We start from the raw sequence: 27,931 nt of genomic DNA on the forward strand, positions 1-27,931 counted from the left end.
ATTCTTGTAGTCCGCCATGGCCTCATGCAGATCATCACGTGACAATCCACCAACTCGTAGCATGTTCTTTATGGTCACCAGCCTTGCTCTGCCACATTCACTCATAATTCCTGCATATTAAAACAACCATTAATCAAAAATAAAATACATTGCTCTCTTTAATTAAAATTAATAAAACACTATGCGATAGCATGCTAGATACTATAGGGTGACACTTGTATTGATTGCTTATTGCTCATCTGATATGCTTATGTGATTCAGATTTGATGCTAACATATTGATAAGCATTTGGTCCTTTCTTGGAGTTTCTTTCTAAGCTATGTTGCTTACTTATTTATCCGCGCAAGTATATGCCTATGGCTACTTGATGCTTCTCAAGCACTTTGAATGCTACATTGCTATTTAGTGTATAAAGCACTTAATTGTATTTTTATTATATACAGTTTGGCGAGCAAAGGCTATTGTTCTTATGATCCTTGTACTGGAAATATTTATGTCACTAGAGATTCCATTTTTGCTGAAAATGCTGCTTGTTCTCAGGATTAGTTTGAGATGCCAGCCACCTATGAGTCTAGTGATGTCTTTGAGGGTCTTTTGCCAACTGTATGGGGACTCAAGCCTACTGTAAATGCAGAAATAGATGTATTATAGCAAACTACTCTACTTGCCCTAGATCATGTTTTTCCTCCAGCAGTGGACTAAGTAGTTGAGTAAGAAAGGAACACTATAAATGCAGCAAAACAGTCATGAGATGGTTGTTACTGACTAGCAAGAAGGCTATTGGCACTAAATGAGTTTTTAAACTCAAGTGCAAGGCTGGTGTTCCAATTGATAGGTACTGTGCACTTGATCTTGAAAACTCTACCTTCCTAATCTTAAAAACTCTACCTTTCTCATCACTATGCTTGCAAAAGAGATTGACTTGATATATTGAGAAACCTTTCCTTTTTTCATTAAAATAGCTCCAATAGCATTTGTCCCCATTGCAAGATTCATATAAAAGCATTTCTTCCAATTTGGAGTTTGAAAATTTTCCAAGTTTCCCAATTCCTCTTTCACCCAGGGAAACACCTCACACTCCATCCACACAAATGCCCAAGTTTGAAATCAATTTCAGATGTTGATGCCTCTTCCTCATCCATTTCATCTAAAACAAAATCTTAGCTTTTATTTTCTTCCTCCTCTTCCCTTTCATCCTCCATTGGTTTATGTACATTCAAAAAATCAAACAAAAAATAGATGGGAGTAATGAAGGCAATAGCCCAAAGGACATCGAAGAGCAAAATTAGAGGGGGTGATTGGTCTAATAGAGAGTAGTCTCTACGCCTTTTTCTCATCATGCTTACCTAGTGGATCTTCATCGCTTTGGGTATCTCCCTTCATTGCTCTCCCTTTGATTAATGAAAAGCACGCTTTGTGAAGAGAAACCCCGGGTTTTCACTTTTGTCACAATAACACTTCGTCACTTAAGCAATGAATTGGAGTTTGCCAACGTCACTCAGGCCGTTGCTTACAAGCATCACTTAAGCGATGGCCTTAGCGAGGACACTTAGTGATTGTCCTCCTCGTTTAAGCAAGAGCAACATTTAAAAATTCAAATGCCATCGCTCAAAGGACAGTTTCGTTGCTTAAGTGATGGCCCCCATCATTTCTTAAGTGATAACCAATTTTTTTACTCCCTCTCTACGCATGATCGTGGCTAGTAGTGCTTCCAAAACCTTTTTAAGGTTTGTGGCAGTCTCAAGATCCTATTGTAACCTGTAACTGGGCTAGTTCCCCCCTATTCTTCCCTTCTTATTTCTTCTCTTGAGATGCATCCTCCATAACATGCTCAGGTATGGCTTTTTGAGCCTCTTTTTGTTGCTCCATTTTACTTCGTGTTATGCATTTAGATGGGCTTGAAGAGGAAGGACCAACAGTGTCCTCATCTCTTCTTCTCTTTTCTTTCACAATAGCTTCTTGATTATGAACCTCGGACAAATAAGCATAAGCTAAAAATGAATCCACTGGTGCACTCCATCCTATTCTCCCTCTTGCATCAGCCAATTTAGACTTTGTTGTTTTTCCTTTTTTCATGCAATCTAATCATTGCATCCAAATGCAAGATTTTGCTTCAACCATGCCTCCTTTATGAGCTTCATCAATCATTTCAATTCTCAACCCATATGTGGCTACATCTATGGCAACAAATGTTGTCATTTGCGGCCATATCTTCCTCTTTTGTATGCCACCATTTCCAAAATTTGGCTCTATTGGAAGACCAATTTCGATTGCTTGTATTTTTTCATCTTTCCAAAAGACTAACCTTTTTGCTTTTGCTTCACAGTAGGGTGTACAATCTTGCTTTTCATGCTGTAAACTATCACACCAAATGCATTTTCTCTTGTATTCTTCTCTATATGGCCTTTGAGCTATTGCTCGAGCCTTCTCTTCTACCTTAGCATCCAACTTTTTGACCTTTGCATATATTTCTATCAAATTCAACCTCAAATATGCATGCCTTTGATTAATTCATCCGTAGCATCTTTAAGAGACGGACTAACACGTATAGCCGATTGTTTTGCCAAAGCTACAGGTGCCTTGGCTGCAATTTTAACCCCCTTTTTGAGCACTCACAGGTGTGGTGCTTGTATCCTATCTCAATTTCATCTGCTCTCTCTTTACCAACATATGCACATCCTTAGTTACATTAGCCTAATTTGATTTCAGTTCTGTTTCAGAAGATGTGTCTTCTAAACAATCCATTAGCTTCTTCGACAAGATAGGATCTACAGCCTTAAAAAACAAATCAATTTTTTGACTCTCCAATGATTGCTGCTCATCAACATCCAACTACGCATACCAACTTTCAAATTCACGGAGCAAAGCTATAGTAATCAACCCTTTATTGGGTTTTTCAATCCAATCTGTAAATGTCTTTCTAGTTACCAATCTTGCATCTTCCAAGAAAAACTATTCTCTCAAAGCTTTCTTAAAAGCTACCCAATCAACATCTCTTCTATGTAACTCATCAATCCGATCATGCAATGCATGCATGGCCAAATGATAGAAATACTAAATCCATGCATACTACGGTACCCCATGAAACAACATATTTTCTTCATACAACAGGATGAAGGCCAAAACATTTTGACCCTTCTTAACCTGCTTCAATTCCTGTTCCACTGCTTGGAATGCATTCACAACTAAGGAATCAATTCTTTTTGCTTCCTACCGAGTTTGATTTTGTTGTTGCTGCAATAAAGAAATCATCTGTTGTAAAGCATCACACCACTTGAATATGTAGAATCCCCCATCTTTACACACCTGCTCTGTCGACTTTCACATTGGGTTCACCACTATTAGAGCATTTGGAGTCGAAAGTCTACCACGGGGTAAGAGATAGTAGGGTAAAAGGAGATTCAAGGAGAGGAGTAGATGGAAGAGAAGGGGTTTAAAGAAATAGAAGATGTAGAAGAGTACTCATAGAGGTGAAGCATGTCAATATATTCTGCATCCTGAGAAGATAAATCCCTTGTAGACCAAAAACGTGCATCAAACAATAGCTTTTTCTCTGCTGCCCAAACTGTCAATCTGATGCTTTCGTTGGCTCCGAAAGGGGGGTCAAATAGTAGGATACCTAGGACTCCTGACTAGAATTCTCCCAGATCACTCCTTCTTCTTCTCCCAATTCGAAGTGTTGTTCGCTGCTTGAAAACTGCAATCGCGCGTCGCACGATTTCTTGAATCCTTCTTTTTACATGAAATACCCCAAAAATGGCTCTGACAACTACTCACTTTCTTTTACATGTCATCTTGTTCTAGAGGATGTCTACAACTTTTGGATATTTACAAGAGATAATATCTAAAATATAAAAAAATAGGCTAAACTTGTCTAAAAATCTAGTATTTTTGAATCATCCACACTACAGACACTGATACCAATGACTAATATGGCATTGGCTCTCTAGATCAATAAGAAAGTCGAATGATGTTTTACTCTAGAGTTTTTCACATTGTGTCCACATAGTGGCATGATACCGGTACCTACCACGATAGAGAGGTTTTTCAATAGGTGGATGATGGAGTACATGCCTACATATATGTTACACGGATGATCGAACGCACGCAAGGCACTCAAGAGTGACACCTCAAAGCCCAAGTGGCTAGACGTGGATGACTGGTTGAGATCACTCAGGGAGGAGGCTAGAGATTCTCCAGGATATTGGCGACAGCAATCGAGAAGCAGCGATGGCACGATTGGAGGTAGGGGTGGTCCATCATCTTGGGAGTGGTGACCACATGACTTATCTAGAGGACTTTGTAAGTTTTTCTTTTGTTCTTCTCGCTTTCTTATTTGCAATATCACTTGTACTGACAGTCATGTTTCTAACAGTAGTGTTTTGTTTTCCTTGAAACACTCCATTACAAACTGTGATCCCACTTGCCTAGAGATTCGATATGTAGAGAGACACAGTCTCACTGCATTGATCGATAGACTATATGCACGCGGTAGTCTAGTAAGTTAATCATCTTTCTTATCTGTAGTTACTATTTTTATTAAAATGCATTATGTGTGGTGGACTGATGTGTAGTTCATTTTTGCAGAGTCCATTTGATGATCCTTTGCATCAGGATGAGCTTTTGGATGGCAAGGATCTATAGCTTGCCCTTAAATTCATGGAGCGCAGATTCTCTTCTTTTTTGGTCCTGTGATTTATGCATGCATCTTCTATGTACTATATTGTTATCATCCTTTGTATCTTGCCATAAACCCATGAGTTTTCATTAGAGATTGTGTACTTATTCTATGTATCAATCTTATGGGTTCAAGTACATTTTGCGCTCATCTTGACGACCATTGCATTTTTCTCTATAACCATTGCTATTAGTATCACAAATTTACTACACACTTCTCTATTGGCATCACAATACGCATGGAAAACCATTGCTATATGTGTCGATATTTGTGATGTAATATTTGCGTTGCAAAACTGACAAAATTTGCGATGCTGATAGCAACACAAATAGTGACGAAAATAATGATGGTTTTATGGAGACACTAATACTGATGTGTTTAGTGAGACGATGGGAGTAATTTTTTCAATGAACATTTTCATGGATTTTTGAACGTCGGTATGAGGCTTGTATCTTGTAGTGATATATATATATATATATATATCTCCCAAAGATGATTTTGAGTTATATTTAGAACTCCAATACATACAATCACAATTAGTTATTAAAGTCTCAGAAAAGGATTTAGCTACCCAATTCATCTCTATGAATTTCTCATTAATGGGCATTTGGTCTTTAGTGAACTTTGCTCATGATTGAGATAAGTTATATGTATAAGATAAGCCTAATGTCCAAAAATTATTCTAATTACAAGAGAAATAATGGTGACTAACACATCCAGAATGCTCTTTGATATCTAGGGAAGAGGCCTACAAAGTTTGGTTATCATTTGGCTCTATATGCAAAAGTTACAGCGTCAAGAAGATCGATGTCTGACCGCGATTGGTGGATGCAGTAAACAACAGTTGTAGGTTGCATGAAAAATGTTAGAGACTAAAATATTTGGGATTTAATTGTGGTATCTTCAACAAATTTGTAGATCACAAGAGGGGCTACATTATTGCTTTTTAAAACTTGGCAATCAAAATTATGCATCAAGATATATGTATAAATTTTCTGAAGGGTGGTCTTGTAGGATAGTTTTTTGAACAAGGAGAAATTGAGTCAGAAGAGGATCAAAATATGCAAGAAAGGAGATATAGAAGAGGACTATGTAGTGGAGAGCCTGGTGGACGATGAGTAGATTGACAAAGTTGATTAAGAGGAAGAAGGGTATGAGTGGACATATGAACTTGGGATGGCATATGGTCCAAGAGGATTTCTAGGGATTGGAATATTGCAGAGTTTTGATGAGCTATCATTTCTAGGGTTGGATATAGAGAGATACATGCTCTTTGGGATGTATGAGCTTTTGATGCTTTGTGAAGCGGGTGGAAGTGCTTCAAATAGCTACATGTTTCTAAGGATGACCGTGATTTAAGTTGATGATCTTGGTGGTAGTATGACTATGTGCATGATAGTTGGGGTGAAGATGAGATGGCTTTTTGATCCCAAAGGAATGAATAGTTGTGGTCGATCTAAAGCATATGCAGGTTTGAAGGGGGTGGATGTCATGTGGATGGAAAAATAAGAAAAAGGCATCTAAATACATATTCCAAATATATGACTATGGGATACTTACTCGTGATCATGACAGATTTTCTAGGTTTAGAATTGGTCTTTAGAATAGTCTCAATATCCATTTTTGAGTTCTATTAGCTTAACCATAATTTTTTGCTAGATAAAAACACATACAAAGAGTTATCTTGAGAATTATAGGGCATCCGAAGACCCAAAAATACAAAAAAGTGTCACGTTTACAAAAAGTGGACTTTTCAACTATTCTAAGACAATTTTCACAATTCTGTCCACATTAGCTTGTAGACAAGGTTTGGTCAAGACAATTTGAGTAGTGTGTTGTCCACATTCTAGGTCCATATGTAAAAGTTAGAGTGGAATCATGTTGCAAAAAATTTGAGAACATGACTACACTTCTCAAGACTTTGAAACAATGTTTCTTGCTTCTATCAAAAGAGTGTTTGTAATTCAAGAGGATATCTACAATGTATAATGTCTTTTATAGAGTAATATATAAAGTTTCTTTTTTAGTTCTCTTGATTCTTCCTTCCATCTTATCTATTCTTCTAAACACTTGTGGTTTGCGGCTTGGCACATACCCCCTCGACATTGGATTGTGGTGTAACTAGCCATTATGTTCATAACTGAACAATATAGCTTCATGCAACTTTTGAGCCAAAATGAATTTAGTTTATGAGAAAAAGGGAGAGGAATAGCACATAGGCCCATTTTTGTCCATATTTAAAGAGTATATGAACAAGGATTCAAAAATGTATAACTCTAAAAATGGAAAAATGAAAGGGAATGTGGAGAGAGGATAAAAAGGGTGAGAATACTTTTATGGACTAAATTTAACCAAGAATTGAAGGGACATAAACCAAAGGCCAAAATAGCATTATTATTCAAATGTAATTATTCAAAGAGAGACACTACAAGGAAATGGATAATTAGCGATGCTCGATTCTGACAAAAAAACATCGGTATCATTATTTTCTATTTGCTATGCTAATAGTGATGCAAATAGGGATGTCGATAGCGATGCTATTTGTTGCAACACAAATAGCGATACTGTTCTGAGAAAAAAAAGTGGTGAGAACTTGAGTGCCACATTTTTAGAAACCATAGAAAAAGACAGAGAGCAAGAGAGCTCAAAGCTGAGAGAGAGAGAGAGAGAGAGAGAGGGAGGGAGGGAGGGAGAAGGAGGGAGAGCTCATCACGACCTCTACCCTTGCCATCATCCTATATGAAGAAGAAGGAGAGGGGTGCAAAGAAGAAGGGAGGGAAACTACAAAAGCAAGGAAGAAGAAGGGAGGCACGAAGGATTTCATCTTTGAGTCTTTGAGGTAGGTACATTGTCTCTTCTTACCTTGTTTTTGTATTTTCTTATTTTCTTTCTTTATTTTTATTTATGGAGAGATGCATTGAGAGAGAGAGAGACGGAGGGAGAGAGAGAGAGAGAGAGAAATAGAGAGAAAAAGGGAGGGGGAAGAAGAGAGAGAGAGGAAAAGAGGAAGAGACAGTACAACAAAAAGGTTCCATAGACGTGCTTGTAGACGCAATATTTGAATTGTGTTTAAAAATGTCGGGCGCGTTTATTACCGCGTCTACTAGCGCATCTAAAATTTCGTGTCTACAAGTGCGCTTATAGTGAAAACTACACCACATATAGACGCACGTATTGACACGCTCCGTAAATATATAATCATATTTATAAAAAAGTAGATATATTCATATTCTGTGTCTATAGACATGTGTAACTGCGTGTCTAAAAAGGCGTGTACTCTGCAATTTTTTGACGATTATAGACGCGCATTTTTCCTGCAATTTAGATGCGCGGATAGACACGCAAAATAGAGGTATGTAAAAAAAAAACAGAGAGTAAGCCACATGCTCTCTAGTTTTTTTCCCCCATCAAATTGTATGCTTAGGGAAAATAGAAAAAGATTATTATTCTGAAAGCAAAAGTACGTGGAGAGCCAAAGTCCATATATTGATAATAACACATGATGAGCATACTGTGCTGAAACATTTGTACATATTTCGAGGATTTTTGTACTAAAAACAAAACAATGTAGAACACGAAATTTCATATATAAAGATGAAATGTCTTTACATGACGAGTTCTAGTGCTTGTGACCTCAAGCATGGTCATGGTCGCAAGCACTAACTGAAAGTAATACATATCAAAAATGAAAACTACAAGGCCAAGGGAAGGCATGCATGCATGGGGCTCCTCTACATCTTCTCAGAAGAGGCATCATCGTCGCTGCCACCACCGCTGCTGCTGCCACTGCCACCACTCCTACTGCTAGTCCCCCCTTCGCTATTCTCGACTGCATCAGGGTTCGCCTACACAAAGGATTAAGGTATATAAATACCATTACAAACAATAAATTAGAGTTACCTATACTTTTCATGTAAAAACTAAAACATACCTCTTCTGGCTGTGGAATCCTCATGGCACGATTATATTGCTCCTCCGTGATCAGTCCCTCCTCATAGAAATGCCACCAAGTGGACGCTCGGTTATGACCTCGATGGTAGCCTACCTCTCTAGGAGTAGGCATCCTACCAATGATATGATACTACAAAACAATTTTAACATACAACGTATTAGAGCACACTACATAATGAATTGAAATAAATTACAAACTTTAATTTTTTAAAAAAATCAAATAGTACTTACAAACTCAGCCTCCCATGACTCCCTACCACCCGATCCATAATGCGACGATCCCATGGTTGCTATCTGGATATGTCGTGCCTCTCCATGCTAGCGACTTGTCCTTTTCTCTGTTGCTCTCTTCTTGGCCTTTTTCCACTCCCTGCGGTGGCAATTGGGTGGTTGGCCATATCCAAGGCACCCTTGCTCTTGTCTCCGCAGTGACTCCTTGGCGTGCGTCATAAGGTGAGACCTCTTGTTATGAAGTGCGTCTCTCACCTTTGACCGTCCCCAATCATCTGAGAATCGTGAATTCTTGGGATTAGGGTACCTTCTATGTACTGCCCATAGTACCTCTTGCCACAACCCACTTTTTTGGTACTTGAAGGGAATCATATAATCTTTATATGTGGCATGCACGACACTCCTCAAGTAGGCTATCACTTCCCTCCCCTGAGGGTTATCTAAGATACCACCAATATATGTGACAAAGTAGTACATTTGTGGAGGCTCACCTTTCTTATTTCTCGGTGAGGGTGATCGAGAGTCACCTCCTAGGCAACCCCCACAAAGCCCTCGACCTCCTCGTCCTCCCGCACAACTCTCCCTCCTCCCTCGACGAGCACTATCCTCTATCTCACTCAATGCACGTGCTTCGACAGATGCACGTGCTTCTGGCAATCCATGTACTTCAACTGATCCCTCTGCATCATCTGATCTGTGTATATGCATAGTGTGTGGAGTACCTGTTAGTAGAGGTGTATCAAGGTTTGGTGTGCCAAGGTTTGGTGTTTGTGCAGCAGTGCTAGGCAAAGATTGTTGAGATGACAAGCTCAACATGCGGACATTGATGATGGACCACCTGATTAGATGGGTCCACACGTCTACACTTAGCACGTTGGTGGTCATTATGACTCTCACATGGCCACTGACTCATTACTTATTATATTCAAGTTGTTACACCTATTTACAGTTGTCGTAGTTATAGCGCCAGTCGACTAGTGTAGTCGGTTATGCATTGTTTGACTTAGTAGGCCACTTTCTTTTATGTTGTATCTTATCTATACTTTGTGTACATTGTAAATTGTGTGGAAGAAGAAAAAGAAACCAACAAGAAAACGTTTTGGCCTCCATCTCTCTTCTTGTCTCTTGAGTGGGCTTCTCCTTGTGCATTTTGTGTGTGTTCGGCGCAGCATCTTGAGCAAGTCCCCCACCACGCGATTCTTGACATGGTATTAGAGCCGCACCACTGAGAGAGGCTGATTTTGAAGGTTGAAGCGAAGGAGAAGAAGCAAGGTTCGAGCAAGCAAGCCACGAGTAAGAAGCTCTCCCATTCTTCTACTCTCTCTCTTGGATAGTGCCTGTGGAGGCACCTGAAGCAGGGTCGAGCAAAAATCTCAGATTGCAATGAGATTTGGTGTGCGCAAAGAGCGCTATGTATTCTGCAGATAAGCCCTTTAGGGTTTTTTCCACAGTTATTTTGGGCATCTGAGGCCGTTTCAGGCCCCGTTTAAGAGCCGCAAGGTTGCGGACAGTAGTTTTAGGGTACACTGTGACTTCGACTGTATTGACCGAAAGTGGGTGCGTAGGTTACAGATTTCAGATCTGTAAGTTCAAAGGTGTTTAGTCAGCGAGTAAACACAAGGTTTATCTACAAACTAGTTGCAGATTGAATGTATTGTTGAGTAATCAGTGAAAAAGGCTGTCTGGTGTATTGCTGTGCACTATAGGTTGAGGGTTGTAGAAGATTTGCTTGCTATTTGGTATTATTTTTGTGATAATGGCAGAGAATAGTGGAAGCCCCATCATTGAGAAGCTCGACAAGAACAACTACCCTTCATGGAAGTTCCGTGTCATGAACTTTCTTATTGGAAAAGGCCTCTACGAGTTTGTTTCAGGTGAGAAAAAGGAGCCGAAGGTGAGTGATCCTCCAATTGCAGAAGAGATAAAGGCACGGAAGGAATGGAATGCAAAAGATAAAAAGGTCATGTATTGGTTGTCTACAGTAATTGACAATAATATGCTGGGAGACATTAGAAATGCAGAGAATTCATATGCAGCTTGGACCATACTTGAAAGTATGTTTTCTGTAAATACAAAGGTACGAAAGATTCAACTCAAGCAAGAGTTGAATACATTGAAGAAAGGGAAGATGTCTATCAATGAGTATGCATTGAAGGTAAGGAGCATTGCAGATGCCTTGGCAGCAATTGATGCAATGCCCGATGATGATGATTTGGTGTCGTCTACCTTGGGTGGACTTAACAATGAAAAGGTTTGGAAGTCTTTTGTAACTTCCGTATATGTTAGAAAGCCATTTCCAGATTTCGATGAGTTGGTCTCCCTTATGATCATTGAAGAGATCAACATGCAGAGTGAGACATCTGAAGGAAGTGGTGAACATGTCCAAGCTTTCTACTTCAGTTCAGGAAGGGGACGTGGCAGGTTCTCTTCAAGAGGCCGTGGTATAGGACGTGGTAGTGACAACCAGCAAAACAGATTGAATCAGCAATTTGGCGATATGTAGGTTTCAGGAGATCGTGGTAACTTTAGAGGCAGGGGGAGCTTTAGAGGAAGAGGTGGATGGCAGAACAGAGGTTCTAATAACTCTGGTATTGTGTGCCACTACTGTGGCAAAACAGGTCATATCGCAACCCAATGTTATGCTAAGAAAGATGATATCCGCAATGGTAAGTTGCAGCAAGGAAACTATGCATCATCTTCAAAACATAATGAAGATAAAAATGAACGTCTGTTTGTTATGCAGCATATGATGAATGTTGTTACAGGAAAGGGAACACATGATGATGTTTGGTATGTTGATTCAGGTGCATCCAATCATATGACCAGCCATGCAGAATGGTTTGGAGAGATGCAGGATTTGCAAAATGCAGATTCTGTGCAGATAGATGATAATTCATGCCACCCAATTTCACACATTGAAAAAGTTCCCTTGTCCTTGCATGATGATAAGACAAAGAGTCTTTCATATGTATTACATGTGCCATCTATTACAAAGAACTTGGTGTCAGTCGGTCAAATGGTAGAGCAAGGGTTGCAAGTCAGATTTAATGCAAAGGGCTGCTTTGTAGAAGACTTCAATGAAAAGTGCAGGTTAGTTGCAAAGGGAAGTAGAGTTGGGTGTATGTTTACTATGGATGCTGGAATTCCTACTATGAATGCTGCTATGTATGCTAAAGGAAAAGGTGTTGTCGCAAACATTGAAATTTGGCACAAACGCATTGGACATGCAAATGTACAAAGGCTGAAATTAATGCAGTCCAAAGGGTTGGTTACAAGTTTGCCTACATTTAGAGTTGCAGAATTTTATAAGGTATGCGAAGCATGTCAGTTTGGTAAGCAGGAAAGACAACCCTTTTCACATGACAGAGATGTAAGCAGAAATATCCTTGATATTGTGCATATAGACATTTGGGGGCCTGCACAAAATGTATCTCTTGGAGGCAGTTCATACTTTATCACATTCATTGATGATTATTCTAGAAAACTGTGGGTATATTTTGTGAAGGAAAAGAGTGAAGCGTTTGAGCACTTTAGAACTTTCAAGGCTGCAATTGAAAGAGAAACTGGCTTGAAAGTAAAGTGCTTGAGGTCAGATGGAGGGGGAGAGTACCTCTTGAATGAGTTCAGTGATTTTCTAAGGTCTCATGGGATAAAGAAACAGTTCACATGCAGATATACCCTACAGCAAAATGGGGTTGTAGAAAGGAAAAATAGGAATATTGCAGAAGTTGCACGTGCCTTGATGGCTAAAAAGAATATGCCTAAGCATTTTTGGTCTGAGGCTATTCATACTGCTGTTTATATTATGAACAGAACTCCCACAGCTGCAGTTCATGATATGACTCCTAAAGAATGCTTTACTTGCAAGAAGCCCGATATATGGCACTTGAAAATGTTTGGCTGCATTGCGTATGTTCATGTGCCAGATGTGTTGCAGAAGAAACTGGATCCAAAGGCTGAAAAGTGTGTCTTTATTGGATACTCTTTAGAGCAGAAAGGATATTGCTATTATAACCCTGTCAAATGTAAGTTTAGAGTGAGCAGGGATGTCATCTTTGATGAAATGAGTAGTTGGTATGCATCTAGTGGTGATGCATTGGATGATGATGATGATCATGACACTCATGTGTAGGCTAAAAATCAAGAATCACGAACTCTTAGTAGACGAGAGACATCATCTGGTAGTCCTTGGTCTGGAAGACTAAGGAATACCTCTACATCTTCAGGTGCATCTAGCAGCACTACAAGTAAAGACAAAGGAAAGAATAAAGTGTCAGATGGCATTGATGTAGTTCTTGATGGAGACTCCAGTGGCTCAGAGAGCTTGGATGATGAGCTAGGCATTCCTTGAGTGAGGACTCCAGGTGTGCAGAGAGCAGGCGTCAATGCAAAGACTCCATTGAGTGATCCAATGGTACGCAGGTCTAGCAGGGTGAGATACCCTGTTAAAAGATTTGGTTTTGAAAGTTATGCAGCTCACCATTATGCTTATATGGTGAAACTAGTTGAGGATATTGAGCCCACATGTTTTGAGGAGGCTGTTGGTCATGCTCATTGGGATGCAGTAATGGATGAGGAGATGGCTACATTAGAGGCCAATAAGACTTGGGATCTAGTATCATTGCCAAAGGGCAAGAAAGCTATTGGATGTAAGTGGGTTTATAAGATTAAGCACAATGCAGATGGTTCTATTAGTAGGTACAAAGCTAGGCTGGTTGCAAAAGGCTATGCCCAGACATATGGCATAGATTATGATGAAACCTTCAGTCCAGTTGCTAGGATGGCAACTGTCAGATGTGTGATTGCTTTGGAAACAGCCAAAGGTTGGAGGTTGCAGCAAATGGATGTGAAGAATGCCTTCTTGCATGGTGATTTGCAGGAAGAAGTGTATATGGATCAGTCAACAGGTTATGAAGATTTAGAGCATCCCACGTATGTGTGCAGGTTGAAGAAGGCGTTCTATGGGCTCAAGCAAGCACCTAGAGCATGGTCTGACAAGATCAGAGAGTATCTTGTCAAAATTGGCTTTTATGTTTCTGATGCTGATCACTCACTTTATGTGAGAAAGGGAGATGCAGGTTCGGTCATCATAGTCATCTATGTGGATGACTTGATTATTACAGGTGATAGTGATAGTGGGATTGCTAAAGTCAAGGACTTCTTGAAGAAGAAGTTTGAGATGAAGGATTTAGGTGAGCTAAGATACTTACTTGGCATTGAAGTGATCAGATGTGATGATAGTATATGGCTCTCCCAAAGACAGTATGGCTTGGATATGTTGTCCAAGTATGGTATGACAGCATGCAAACCACTTTCAGTCCCGTTGGAGCAGAATGTAAAGTTGAGTGCTGATGTTGGGGATGAGATAGAAGACCCTACTATGTTCAGGAGGATAGTGGGGAGTTTGATCTACATGACCATTACAAGGCCAGACTTGAGCTACGATGTTGGTCTTGTAAGTGAGTTTATGCAAGTACCTAGAAAGCCACATTTGGATGCAGTCAGACGCATATTGAGATATGTGAAGTCCACATTACATTATGGACTTTTCTATGAGGCAGGTACAGATGTACAGGTGTTTGGATACACAAATGCAGATTGGGCTGGTAGTATGTCTGATAGAAGATCTACCAGCGGTTACATGTTCTCTCTTGGTAGTGCAGCACTTGCTTGGAGCAGCAAAAAGCAATCTACAGTTGCTTTGTCGAGTACAGAGGCTGAGTATAGAGGTGCTGCTATTGCAGCATGTGAGGTAGTATGGCTACAAAAGTTATTGGCTGATTTAGATGTGCAGGTGGAAGGTGCAGTTGTCATTTATTGTGACAACATGAACAGTATACAGTTGGCTAGGAACCCTGTGTTCCATGTGAGGACAAAACATATTGAGGTACACTACCACTTTGTGAGAGAGAAGGTACTAGCAGGTGAGATTGACTTGGTGTATGTCAGTACACAGGATCAGATAGCTGACATCTTTACGAAGGCATTAGGTACAAAGAAGCTTCAAAAGTTTCAAAGCTTACTTGGAGTTGCAGAGATGCAATTGAGCTTGAGGGGGAGTGTTGAGATGACAAGCTCAACACATGCGGACATTGATGATGGACCACCTGGCTAGATGGGTCCACATGTCTACACTTAGTACGTTGGTGGTCATTATGATTCTCACATGGCTACTAACTCATTACTTATTATATTCAGGTTGTTACACCTATTTATAGCTGGCATAGTTATAGCTTCAGTCGACTGGTGTAGTCGGTTATGCATTGTTTGACTTAGTAGGCCACTTTCCTTTATGTTGTATCTTATCTATACTTTGTGTACATTGTAAAGTGTGTGGAAGAAGAAGAAGAAACCAGCAAGAAAACGTTTTGGCCTCCATCTCTCTTCTTGTCTCTTGAGTGAGCTTCTCCTTGTGTATTTTGTGTGTGTTCAGGGCAGCATCTTGAGCAAGTCCCCCACGACGCGATTCTTGACAAAGATGTGATAGGTGTCCCAGACATGACACTAAAAACCTCGTGTGCAGTGGGAGGGCGACCAAGATAACTGGTCATCTCCCCCATGAATTGCTCCTTGTTCGGAAAACCTAAAAAAAAGCTACTAACACCTCTAGAAAACTCCGCTAACGTGTTGTTCACGCATTCCAACTCAGGATCAGTGCTAGAAGATCCAGGATTCTACATCTACACAAGCAAAAATCCATTAATATCCTATGTAGATAAAACATATTACATGTTGCGTCTATATCTGCGTCTGTTAGCGTGTCTATATACGCATCTAAAAACGCGTCTAGACTATCATCTAGACGTGCCTACAGACGCGCAAAGTCAGACCATATTTTCCAAATTGTTGTAAAAAAATGCGCATGTAAAGAGAGAGAGAGAGAGAGAGAGAGAGAGAGACAAACAGATAAAGAGAAAGCAAAGAAGATTGAGAGAGAGAAGAAGAACTCACCTTCTTTGCTTGTTCTGATTTGGGTGGCGGCTAGATTGCAAGCTCCTTGTCCTCCTTTTCCCTTCCCTTAGTAGGTTGCTTGATTCTTCTTTTCTTCCTTACTGTTTAGCTCTTGTTCTTTACTCTCTGTCTCTTCCTTCCTCATGTCCTCTTTTTACTCTTATTTCCTTCCCTCATTGTCTTCATGAAGTGATAGATAGACATGATTAATGATCTCGAGCTCGAACTGCAGAAAACATGCAAAAAAAACAGGAAAGCACTGGTTTGAAAAAAAAGCCACAACTTTTTTTAAAAAAAAAGTATATTCACGTGGCGCGTCTGTAAGCACGTGTAATTCACGTCTATATGTGCAGATAAAACATATTACACGCGATGATAGACTCACAATTACAATTAAACTTAATAAAATGCTAGATTATGGTTGTTTTTGGATCAACATGACTTTCCTAGTCTTTCAATATCAAAATATTTATCTCCATGTTGTAAGTATCAAAATATTTAGAAAATATGACATATATGCCAAATGAAATCATATATGTCATTATGATTCAGGTTTAATTATGTTGTCATCTTCTACTAGTATGGGACTTGCTGAGTTAACAAATAGTACATCCTCCAATGAGGACGAGACATTGCATCTTCACAATCCAGACGCTTGGCTACGACGAAAAATCAAATGTATGTGTGATCATTGTCGAGGTTTTTTTCTTTTAGCACGTCGAATAACAATGTCAGACCTCAGCATGTACAAGGAGTGGGATCAAGAAAAAGACCCAGTAATTTTTACCACTTTATTTGCAAAAATATTATTGGTCTATGTTGCGTCTTCACCATTAAACAAAATCTCATTTTTTTAATTGAGCAGGATGTGGTACCACATCCTCAAATGGTCCCTCCGGGGCGTCAAGAGGCTACGAAGCATTGACGCGAGGAGGCAAAGTCCTCAAGAAGAGTAGAGACTGATGATGACGATAGTAGCCCTCTTCAAATGACCCATCAAGTTTTGGAGGAAGATATTTTGGACAACATGATGCACGATTTATTTTTCCATGAGGTTTGGAGGGAAGGTGCCACTAGAGAGACAGATGACCTGCTACACGTAGCATCGAAAACTCCATTGTACGAAGGTTACACATACTCCGTTCTACATGCATCTCTTGAGATATTGAACTTACAAACCAGTTATGGATGGAGTAATACTAGCTTGAATGCATTATTGAAGTATGTATCATTTGATATTAATTCATAAATGCTTCTAGACAATATTCGTGGTTTGTTAACTCTGTTTGCACAATATATGCAGGTTATTGTCACAAATGCTTCCAAATGAAAATAAATTACCAACTAGAAGGGAGCAAGCAAGGCATTTCTTGACATCTCTTGGAGGTCTCGATTACGTTAAAATCCATGCATGTGTCAATGATTGCATCTTGTTTCATGGGGATCATGCATCTGCACGACAATGTCCTATTTGTGGTGAACCAAGACACAACCATGAGATGAAATCAATGGATGTGCCTCGTAAGGTTTTGCGATATTTTCCTATTATTCCATGTATTCAACTTATGTTTAAGTGTGAATCTATTGCGAGACTCATGTCATGGCATGCTAGTCACCATTCAAGTGATGAAAAGTGGATAATTCCTTCAGACACACCAGCTTGGTAACATGTAGACAATTTGTGGCCTACTTTCAAAGAAGAGCCTACAAATTTGAGATTTGGTCTAGGATTAGATGGAATAAATCCATTTGGGATCAAAAGCACCTCATATAGTGTATGGCCAATGGTATTGATGAACTATAATATCCCTTTATCCATGGCAATAAAAAAAGGATATGTAACGTTGTCCCTTTTGATTCCTGGAAAACACAAAGTAAAAAACATTGACGTTTACTTAGAGCATTTGATCGAGGAGATAAAAATGCTATGTAGAGGTATTAAGGTGCAAGATGTGAGTGCATCATTGTCCTCTAGAGATTTTACTTTAAAGGGCATGTTGTTGAGGACCATGCATGACTTTCCAGGCTATGGAGATTATTCAAGTAGTTGCGTACTCTATTTTATTCATTCTTACCCTTAATCAAATATATGTCATCATTAACCCACTTGTTTCTACAAGTTTAACTACATCAGGATATCATGCATGTCCAATTTGCGGTCCCTCTCTGGTTTCTTCTAGCTGACCGACACGCTTGAAGAAGGTTACCTATGACAATCATCATCGTTTTCTTCCTATTGACCACCCCAAATATGCACCCTCCACTAATGGAAGAACTCCACAATCTCTGACCATTCAAGATTGGAAGGACACTTGGACACACGCCAATGATCATCCTCTACTCGGCATGAGTGGATAACTAGTTTACTTCTTTTGTTTGTCTTTAAAGTACACTCCATTATGATAATGAGAAATAATATATTGTTTGTGCCTTAGATTCTCTATATTTTTTTGTCTCCCATATTGGACTGAACTCAAGATCAATCGCCTGTTGGATCCCATGCATATATTCAAGAATGTTGCCTCTACATTATGGGATCCCTTAATGGAGGCTCGTGATTCTGTCAATGTAAGGGAGGATTTACATAGCATTGGATGTATGAGACGAGCTTGGCCATGCATCGGACCCAGAGGAAAGATCGAGTTACCACATGCACCTTGGACGTTGTCGAAGATTAAAGAAAAGATGGTGAAGCAGCAGATATATACCTTTCGAACTCCCACAGGATATATAAGATGCCTCAAGGGAGCCTTCATAAAGAAAAAGAAAAGAGGTGTGGAGCAACTATCCGGTTTGAAGTCTCACGATTGGCACAAAATGATTCGTGTAAAGATTTTCATAGCCATAAATATATTAATTAGTGGAGTAACTATGTAGACTAATTAACAATATATGAATATTTACATATAGTTCATCCTTCCTACTAGCATATCCCATTGTATTTCGAAAGATGTGCGTGATATAATTTACAAGATGGGTGAGCTCACGAGGTATGTATACATTATACTTATTTTTTAGTTTACATATTATGTACATCACGTAGTAAACCCGCTTGAATTTATGGATAAAACTAATCATCGTTCTCAATTGCATGTTGGTAGATTTGTGAGTTGGAAGGAAATCGATCTAAATACGTTACAAAAGGCTCGAGTATTATCCATTGAGATGGTTTGTTTGGTGGAGGAAACTTTTCCTCGCTCCATTTTGACTACTCAAGTACACTTATCATACATCTGATTGATGAGATCACAATTTGTGGGGTAGTTCATGCAAGGTGGATGTTTTTTCTAGAGCGCTTTATGAAAACCCTAAAAGATTTTGTAAGGCAAAATGCATGGCCCGAGGGAAGCATGGATGAGGGTTGGTTAGTGCAATCATCCCTTATACAAATTTCTGAATATCTTACTAAAGTGGACCCCTCTTTACCATGACTATGGAAAGATGATGAAGATTTGAGGATGACCTCTATAATACCTCAAGAAAAAGGAAGGAGCAAAGTGCTAATGAAAGAGGAACTTCGTAAGTTAAATGTATTTTGTGTGCTTAACAGCGAAGTAATGAGCACATAGGTGACACTATATAAAGAAGCAAGGGCAAGAAGAGTAAGCGAAAAACAAGCATTTCGTGCTAGACATGGACGTAATGTCCCATATCCAGAACATTTAAGTGTGCTTCCACGTCATATTGATATAGATTGGCTACATGAAGAAATTGAGAAGATGAAAAAAGAAGAGGCGATGGATATATCGCAAGATCTACGCACGAGGTTGCTTATCAAAGGTGAGGCATACTTATAATTAAATTATCTTTGGTTATATATGATATAATAATTTCACATGTTTCATGTTTAACTAAATCATTAATATGATCTCAACAATGTACTACTAGTGCACATTGTTCAATGCTATTTGGTGTGAAGGCAAACATTTTCAAACTCAACGTATAGATGATAAGAGAAATACCCAAGATTGTGGTATTCTTGCAAACTTCCAGGATACCAATGGTACCATGGAAGGTTATTGTGGCTTGATCCAAGATATTTTGAAGCTTGACTTTAGTTGATTTTTTATATATGTACTAGATGTGAAGTGGTTTAAAGAAGTAGTAACAACGGGTGAGCATTGCACAATTAGACGTTATCCAAGTGGTTTTGTAGTGATTGACTCTACAAAATTTCACCAAGGCAAGAATGACACATTCGTACTACCTCAACAATGTGAGCAGGTATATTAGAAGCTATTTATTTTCATATATATTATTTCTTGATACATTCTCAAAATACAATAAATATCTAAGTTGCTTACTTTTTGTTTTTTGAATGCAGATTGTGTATCACCTAATGGTAAACAATAATCGATGGTTGCACGTCATCCCTACATCTAATCGTTTAAAACCAATATATGGCAATGCTACCAACATAGAGATAGTTGATGACAATCCAACAATCAATGATGATGTACATGATGATGCCATGATCGATTATATACATGATGCAGTGTAAGATAATCCCCGGGAGGATGTTCAAGGAAGCGCAGAAGTGGATAACAATATGGTTGCAGATGATGATGAAGAAATTGAGCATAGCAATACATCTGACAGTGGGATAGACTTATTTGTTTCATTGCCTATAGATAACATAGACCTAGAGGTAGATAGTCTAGCAAGGGCCGATCTCATTGAAGATGAGATTGATCATTCATTGTAGCACATAATTAGCTTTGAATGATGGGATGTATATTTTTAATACTCATAAAGAAGTAAAGTTGTTAATGTATTCTAAAAAATACTAGCTGTTAAGATATTTGATCATATTTAGGGACTTTATGAGAAATGAAAAATATGTGCGTTTATTTTCGTATCTATAAGCGCATTTAAAAATAGGGGTATATAATTTTCGCGTCTATATACTAGCACCAACAGACGCACTGATAAACGTGCCCGGTATTTCACATATACAGTGCGCATCTATAGGGCCTTTCTCTTATAGTGAGAGAGAGAAAGATCTAGAAAGAGGAGAGGGGAAACAAAGAGAGAGGGAGAGAGAGAGAAAGAGAGATGGAGGAAGGAAGAGAGGTCTAATCAACATATCCGACCATATTATGAATCTTCCCTAGTCGGCCAATAAATATTTTACAAAATATTCCCTTTACCATTGAGCCGCCGGGGGCGATTCCCTTAAACCCCCCCATTAAGAGGGGTCACTAGTCCCCCCTAAGACCCCCCAGCTAGGGACCGCTTCTAGAGTCCTTGGACCCCAAAACATGGGTCCTTGATAACTCCCACACCTTGCAACTTGATGCATTGTGCCTCAAGTTGCTAGCACCGCACCATAACTACTCCTAATCCAAAGGCTAGATCATAAAGAAGACCTTTTTACCATCCAATCATGTGACATACAACTTAGGATCTACCCAATGTTTGTGCTAACACATAGCTTCTCATAATGGGAGCCTTACAACTTAGAGCATCATAATCATTGGTGACACCTTACTAGGGTGGGGTATTGAGCATATGTAACACAAGCGCCAAACTCCCACCCCATATTAGGGCCATCTCAATCCCACAATATCATAGCTCTCCACACTGTGTTGCTTGTCCCAACTCATCTCTACCCCATCGTGTAGTGCACAACCAAGCACTCCATCAGCCTCATCCTCGCTTTAGCCATCCCATCCATGCTCATGCTACTTGGTTCCTCCATGGCTCACGCTAATTCGCCCATCTCACATAGGTGGACTTGAGAGAGAGATCGCTTTGTACTGGGAGAAAGAGACTCAAAGCGAGAAGGAGACTTAAAGAGGTCTGTCGCAGGTCTATCGCCTGGCATTGGGACAGCAACGCCGACGCAGGTGGGTTACGGCATGACCCATCTTCCAAGGCCTGGCTAGACAGTAGCTTGGCGACTCGAGTCTCGGAACTCGGGAGGCAGGTTCGTCGGGCCCGTCCCCTGGGCCGTGGCCACGATTCATTGGGAAAGCAACGCCGACGCAGATGGGTCACGGGATGTCCCGTCTTGCAAGCCCTGGCGCCAGGTTTGTCCCCTGGCCCTGATTCATTGGGAAAGCAACGCCGACGCAGATGGGTCACTTACTCTCGTGACCCATCTATACTCTCGGGGTTGGCGCTCACCAGAGTAGCGGCGTGATGTGCAAACTCTCTCGAGTCGAGAGAGAGAGTGTGTGTGTGCTATATATATTCAGGCCAGCTAGTGCGCGTCTACTCATTGATCTACTGGGGTTCAATGGGGTCGTACATATCGATTCACAACAACACGAGGGACACATACTTGGTGAAGGTAGGGCCGGACGAGGCGGCGCTGCAGATTGCCAGCATAGCGATGGCTGTGATTGGGGCGGTGGGGGCGATTATCAGCACGGCCGGGGCGGGCGCGCCAATGACGGCAGCGCTGGTGGCCAACGGGGTAGTTAACGTGATGGGCGTATCCACCGCCACCCTTGCCGCCATCACCTCCCTCGCCGCAAGCATGTCTGGGGTGTCCATCGCCGTTACCGCTGTGGGCTGGGCCCACAGCATGGCCCTCTTCATCACAGACAAATTCATCAAGGACGAAGGCTTCGTGGAAGTCAAGCCAGGTATAAGGCTTCTTTTACAATCTGCATATACGTAGTGTATATACACACAACTGATTGGCTGCGTAAATATGTCCTGAGTGAGTGCTGCTCAAGTAAAAGTTGATAACAGAATGATGCTAATACTCGGCTGGGCTGGCGCAGGCGAGACCCGTCAGTTTGGCAGGTTCACCCTGTCACTCTGGCGGCAGGGCACGTGCGTGCGCGTCCGCCAGAACCCCTCCAACAGCGAGGAGGTCGTCGTGGATACGGTGTACATGCGCCCTATCTTCACCGGGGCCACCAACAACTCCACCAACGTCCACGACATCAACTTCTGGATTAATAGGTTCGGCCACGAGAACCACACTGTGGTCCGCTTAAGCGGCGAGAGTCGTCGCGCCATGGCTGCAGCAGCCCAAGGTGATACGGCTACGCCAGAAGCTGATCACGGTGACACCGACTGGATCCGGGTGGCCGAGCAAGCAGCGCTCCAGGCCCAACAAGCCCAACTACGTGAAGCCGGCATCGCTACCGGGCCCAGTCCTGGAGTTGTCGAGGCCGCTGCCGTCTCGGGCTGAATTAGACGACGTAGTTTATCGAAGCTGGCTATAGTGTTAGCGCCTAATAACAGCTGCAATATTGCTATTATCTGAATCTTAACGTTTCCTCCCGCTCTCTGAGTAGGGCCAAGGGCCAATGGTCATAGTCTTTGTTTGTCTGCAATGAAGATCAAATCTTCCAAGCAATGAAGTTTGAATATTTAAAACATGCTCTCTGAAAGGGAAAATCGCTGTCGTGGATGATAATGCTTGCTGTTAGCGTTGTTTTCCGACATACATATCGTTTGTCAGAAGAAGACGTTTTGTAACGTCTCGTTTGAGTGGAGAAAAGGCATTCTCCTGAGCAACCTTTATTTTTGCAAGAAAGGACCCTATTATCTTTTTTTCCTTTTTTCTTTTTTTGAAGGAAGCAGAAAAATGATGTATTAATATCGATAAGTCTGGTTTACAGCTGCATGATTAAAATATTGCTTCAGTCCTTGGAAGCTACCGTTACATTAGTGGACATATTCAGCCTAAACCCCAAAAAATAGCCAAAATAGCTGAAGCTTCTCATAATCCTTTTCAATTTTCAGCTTTCTTCTTGATGTCGAGAAGAATTGCTGCCACATCCACCTTAGCTGCAGTTTCTAGTCCCTTCTTTAGGCTTACAATGTGGTTTATGCTTTTAGTTTAGTAGAGACTTGTAACTTTTAAGTTTACATAATAGATTTTTTAAATTTATATATTTGAAAACATTTTTTAAGAAAAGCATTTTTTTCATGGCTATGCTCTCGAGAGGCACTAGAAAAAATTTACCTTTCCTAAAGAAAGGTAACCTTGAAGAACGCCCTTCTTGTGATAATAGGGTCCTTTATGTCCATTTCACAGGGCATGAAGGACCCTATTATCACAAGAAAGGCATTCTTCAAGGTTACCTTTCTTTAGGAAAGGTAAGTTTTTTCTAGTGCCTTTCGAGAGTATAGCCATGAAAAAAATGCATTTCTTAAAAAATATTTTTAAATATATAAACTTAAAAAATCTATTATGTAAACTTAAAAGTTACAAGTCTCTACTAAACTAAAAGCACAAACCACATTGTAAGGCTTCAAAAATTATCATAAATGCAAGCTTAGACATTCTTTATTATATTGAGAAAAAAATCTTAATGGATTAACACATGCCGTCAAAAGCAACAAGAAGAAAACCACTTTCTTATGTTGTCATCACATTGGGATTTTGATGCTCCTTCAAGCGATCCCAAGCAATGTACATGGCATCCCAATCCACAACGCGAGGATTTTTCTCACCATTGTAGGATAAAAACATCAACATATTTAATGTCTCCAAAGTTAAGCGGTTTCTCTCAAGAGACTTAATTCTATTCATTTGAGAAAACCCTCTCTCACAGTCCACTGTACTTGCAACAATCACTAGACAAGCTCGCCAAAGTTTCTTCATTTCTCCATACAGTTGCTCCCAATGCTCATAACTCCACATATTGCCCGTGCCTCATGTATACTCATGCCTGGACAAATCCTTTTCAATCGGATCATAAAATCCTCATATTGCAAGTTACATGCATTCACATCAACTAAGTCTCCAAATTTTTCTAACAAAATAGGCATTCAAATCCTTCCCATTGCAAACATTGCCTTGTGCTCAATAGGATAGTCTTTTGGACTAAATACTTTTGCTGCTTCAAAGAGTTTTATGTCTTTGAATCGTAGACACAAGGATGATATAATTTTTCCAACAAATTGTCTACCCATAGATATGCAACTCTCCCAAGAGTTTAGATTTCCACTTGCATCCTTATCTCCCAATGAACGAGTGTGAAGAGCATGCACTTCTTGTCCATATGAATCACATGTATAGCGGAGATATCCATCATTGGCTTTTTCAACAAAGGATGTGAAATGTCAAATACATCTCCAAGAAACCTTGTGTCCAATGTCTCCATTGTCACTACAAGCTCAGTGCCAATGGAAGTTAACTTCAACTGCTTTGGAGTTTTAGATTAAGCATGTTTAAATAATGAAATACATCTGCAACAATGTGTAGAAAGAATTGTATCTTGAAAGATGTAAGAAAGTCATACAACTCGTGGCTTTCTAACTTCAAAAGATACATAAGGCATGCATAAGTTTTACAAACCTTAGTGCAACATCACCTCATGAAAGCCAACGAATATCATGCATTCTCAAAACCTCTTGCACAGGTAACTCAAAGGCATTGGCAAGCTCTTTCAACTCCTTATGGCGTTTATAAGAGCTTCTAACCCACTTGTATGATTTTTTAGAAATCTTTTCCAAAAGTTTAAAAACAAGAAATTGCTCCAATGCATCCTTGGCAACTAGTGCGTCTCTGTGTGCAATGCAATGCACACCCACCAAATGGGAAACTTCCCTTGCAAACTGAGTCATAAGACCATTTTGACAACCAGTCATTACATGCATCCATCACTTGCAAAACCAACAAGTTTTGCCTTAGGCAACTCAAGTTCCAAGAGGTATGATGTAAGACTTGCATACAATGCATCTGCCGAACCATCTATTGTCTCCAATAGTCTCATAAATCGACTGCAAATGGACCCATTCCCTTTTTTAGTAAGATATGTGATACATACAATCATTCTATGATTACATGATATGTCTGTGCTTTCATCAACCATTATTGAGAAGTATGGACTTTCCTTTAGCTCAATACTGATCTTATCATAAAACACATTATCACAAGCTGTGAGAAAAAGCTTTGCAGCATATGAAGATGTGTATGCACCATAAGAGTTCACTGTCGGTGCATTTGGCACATTATAGAAAACTAGTTCTTCAACATCTGCCTCAAAGTTAGAAATAGGTTTTTCTCTCAAAGCAATTGCATGCATCTTTTGAAGAAGTAATTTGATGCGAGATATCTTTTTTCCCTCTTCACTATCATGCATAACTTGCACATGCTTTTCAATGGACAAAGTGGTCCTTTTTTGCTTTTCAAACCACATTTGCTTTGCCTTTTTATGCTCTTTTGACTATTGATGGCCTTTTAGACCAGGTCTTTGAACATTCTTGCTACCTGTTGTGCCAAAAGGATTTTGCATTTTGAAATGTGTACACCAAAGACAATGTACTCTTTGTTGCCCCTCATCATCATAAGATGAATAACTCCATTCATAATACACCTTCCAATGCTCCTTATAAGTCCAAATACCCTTCTCCTTTTTGGGAGGCTTTTCATTTGTCCTTTGTCTAGGCGTAGCATATTGGGCTTGAATCTCATGAAGATTCCTTAATGCATCTTCAAGAGGAGAAGTTAAATCCACATGACTTGGATCCACCATCATTAATCACACTTTGCAATGGCATATTCAAATCCAAACTTGCTGATATATTAGCATTAAATGCATCATCACATGTCATACCATCACTGCTAGCATTTTGCAAAGAGCTTGCATTCCATACATGTTGTTTCTTACATCATTAAAAATAACCTCACATGTAGCATTGTGCGGCATTTCCAAGTGCATATTTGTATCTATAACCCATTCACCATGTATATCATCCCTTGGATTTCTCACATCTGTGTTGCATATTTCAGCATGCAATGTCATGGTTGACGTATCTACATCATCATTCTGACCTGCGTGAGAACTAATCGAATTCGATGATGATCCCACAATGTCCCTTTGTGCAATTCTCTTTCGAGAGAATGCACTAGAAATACTCAATTGTAGAGTATCTCCCTTTGGCCGACTGAGACCCATAATCTGGAGAAAGACATATAGCTTATATGCTATCATTAATCAATACACAAAACCACACAACAATGGTACTAGGCTTAGCGTATATACATGCACACACACACACACACACACACACACACACACACACTCTCTCTCTCTCTCTCTCTCTCTCTCTATGCAAAAAACAAAATGCATAAACATAGATGAATAACTCAAAGAGGGATGTCATATGTGCACCTACCTTGATCAGTGGAGTTGTAACTTGAAGTGTAAAATCTTGATGCTAAAGCTCTGGGGTCCGCTTCTCTCGAGCAACGACTCACGAGGACTGTTGTAGATTGTTAAACCTCTTGCATTCTCAAAATGAATATCACTCGAGAGTCGGGACTCGGGACTCGGAACTTCGAGTTTGAGCCTTGAGATTACTCTGGCAATTTTATAGAGGATTTATTTAAGCGATTGAAAATTTTTAAATGTGAAAAATGAGTGGTCAAATGCATGCGACGTTGCAACAACAAGGTTTAAGGTTACCTAAAATTTGAAAGGTGGGTTGTGGGATTTGAATGAGCCGTTGGAGCATGCGTTGGGCAGGCACTAGTGATTGGGCAAAGGCCAGGGGGTGAATGCACTGGTGTGACTAGGTGAGAGTCACGGGTAGGCACTGGGAGTTGGGCGAGCAGCACTGGTGATTGGGTGGGCAGCACTGGTGATTGGGGCGGGGGTCGGGCGAGACGGGCAGCCTACAGGGCCCAAGCTCTGGTGATGACTGGGCAGGCCACAATCAAGCCGGCGGATGCACAGTCAAGCTCTAGTGATGAATGGGCGTCGGGCAGTCACACTGCACAGTCGCACTATTGGACAGGGGGCAAGCGTCGAGCGCGCCACGTTGCCACAAGTGACAGTGATGCAAGCAGCAGACGTCGACGTCGAGCACGTGCCAATGTCACTGGTAGTCTAGTCGTGACTCGTCGTAGTCGAGCGATGACTCACGAGTCAGGAGCGGGTGATTGGCAATCGCGATTCGCCACTGATATAGAGCAGGCTGTAGCAGACGGTGGCCCGTGTGCCGCGGCCCATAGGTCAAGGATGGAGCGGCGAGCCTGGAGCTGATGCAGACGTCGGCGACTCGACGGGAGGTGATGCAGAGTCCAGATGTCGAATAGAGACTAGACTCTGGAGTCTGGAGCCGCTAGAGCAGTGAGCACTGAGCAAGGAGGCTGCAGCATCAAGTCTCGACTCTCGAGCGACGAGTAGATATGACTCGCGAGTC

The 27,931-nt window shown here is 40.5% G+C and overlaps 1 protein-coding gene and 1 long non-coding RNA gene across 2 annotated transcripts; one reads left to right on the forward strand and one right to left on the reverse strand.

Annotated features, from left to right (window-relative positions):
* Positions 1-8,259: 8,259 nt before the first annotated feature.
* Positions 8,260-27,923, reverse strand: LOC148036982 (uncharacterized). The gene is made up of 5 exons (XR_015690769.1): positions 27,193-27,923; positions 26,903-27,088; positions 15,812-16,037; positions 8,610-8,759; positions 8,260-8,523 (listed from the first exon to the last, which is right to left on the reverse strand). It is a non-coding gene; the product is annotated as an uncharacterized LOC148036982 (long non-coding RNA).
* Positions 21,954-23,149, forward strand: LOC148036983 (uncharacterized). Its single transcript, XM_087675939.1, has 2 exons — positions 21,954-22,404; positions 22,546-23,149. The coding sequence occupies exons 1-2, from the start codon at positions 22,053-22,055 to the stop codon at positions 22,959-22,961; spliced, it is 768 nt and encodes a 255-aa protein (XP_087532065.1). The 5' UTR covers positions 21,954-22,052; the 3' UTR covers positions 22,962-23,149.
* Positions 27,924-27,931: the final 8 nt, after the last annotated feature.

Source organism: Lygodium microphyllum, chromosome 4, assembly GCF_053477565.2.
Source record: "Lygodium microphyllum isolate KBCC chromosome 4, Lygodium_microphyllum_v1.1.10, whole genome shotgun sequence".
Classification (NCBI taxonomy): domain Eukaryota; kingdom Viridiplantae; phylum Streptophyta; class Polypodiopsida; order Schizaeales; family Lygodiaceae; genus Lygodium; species Lygodium microphyllum.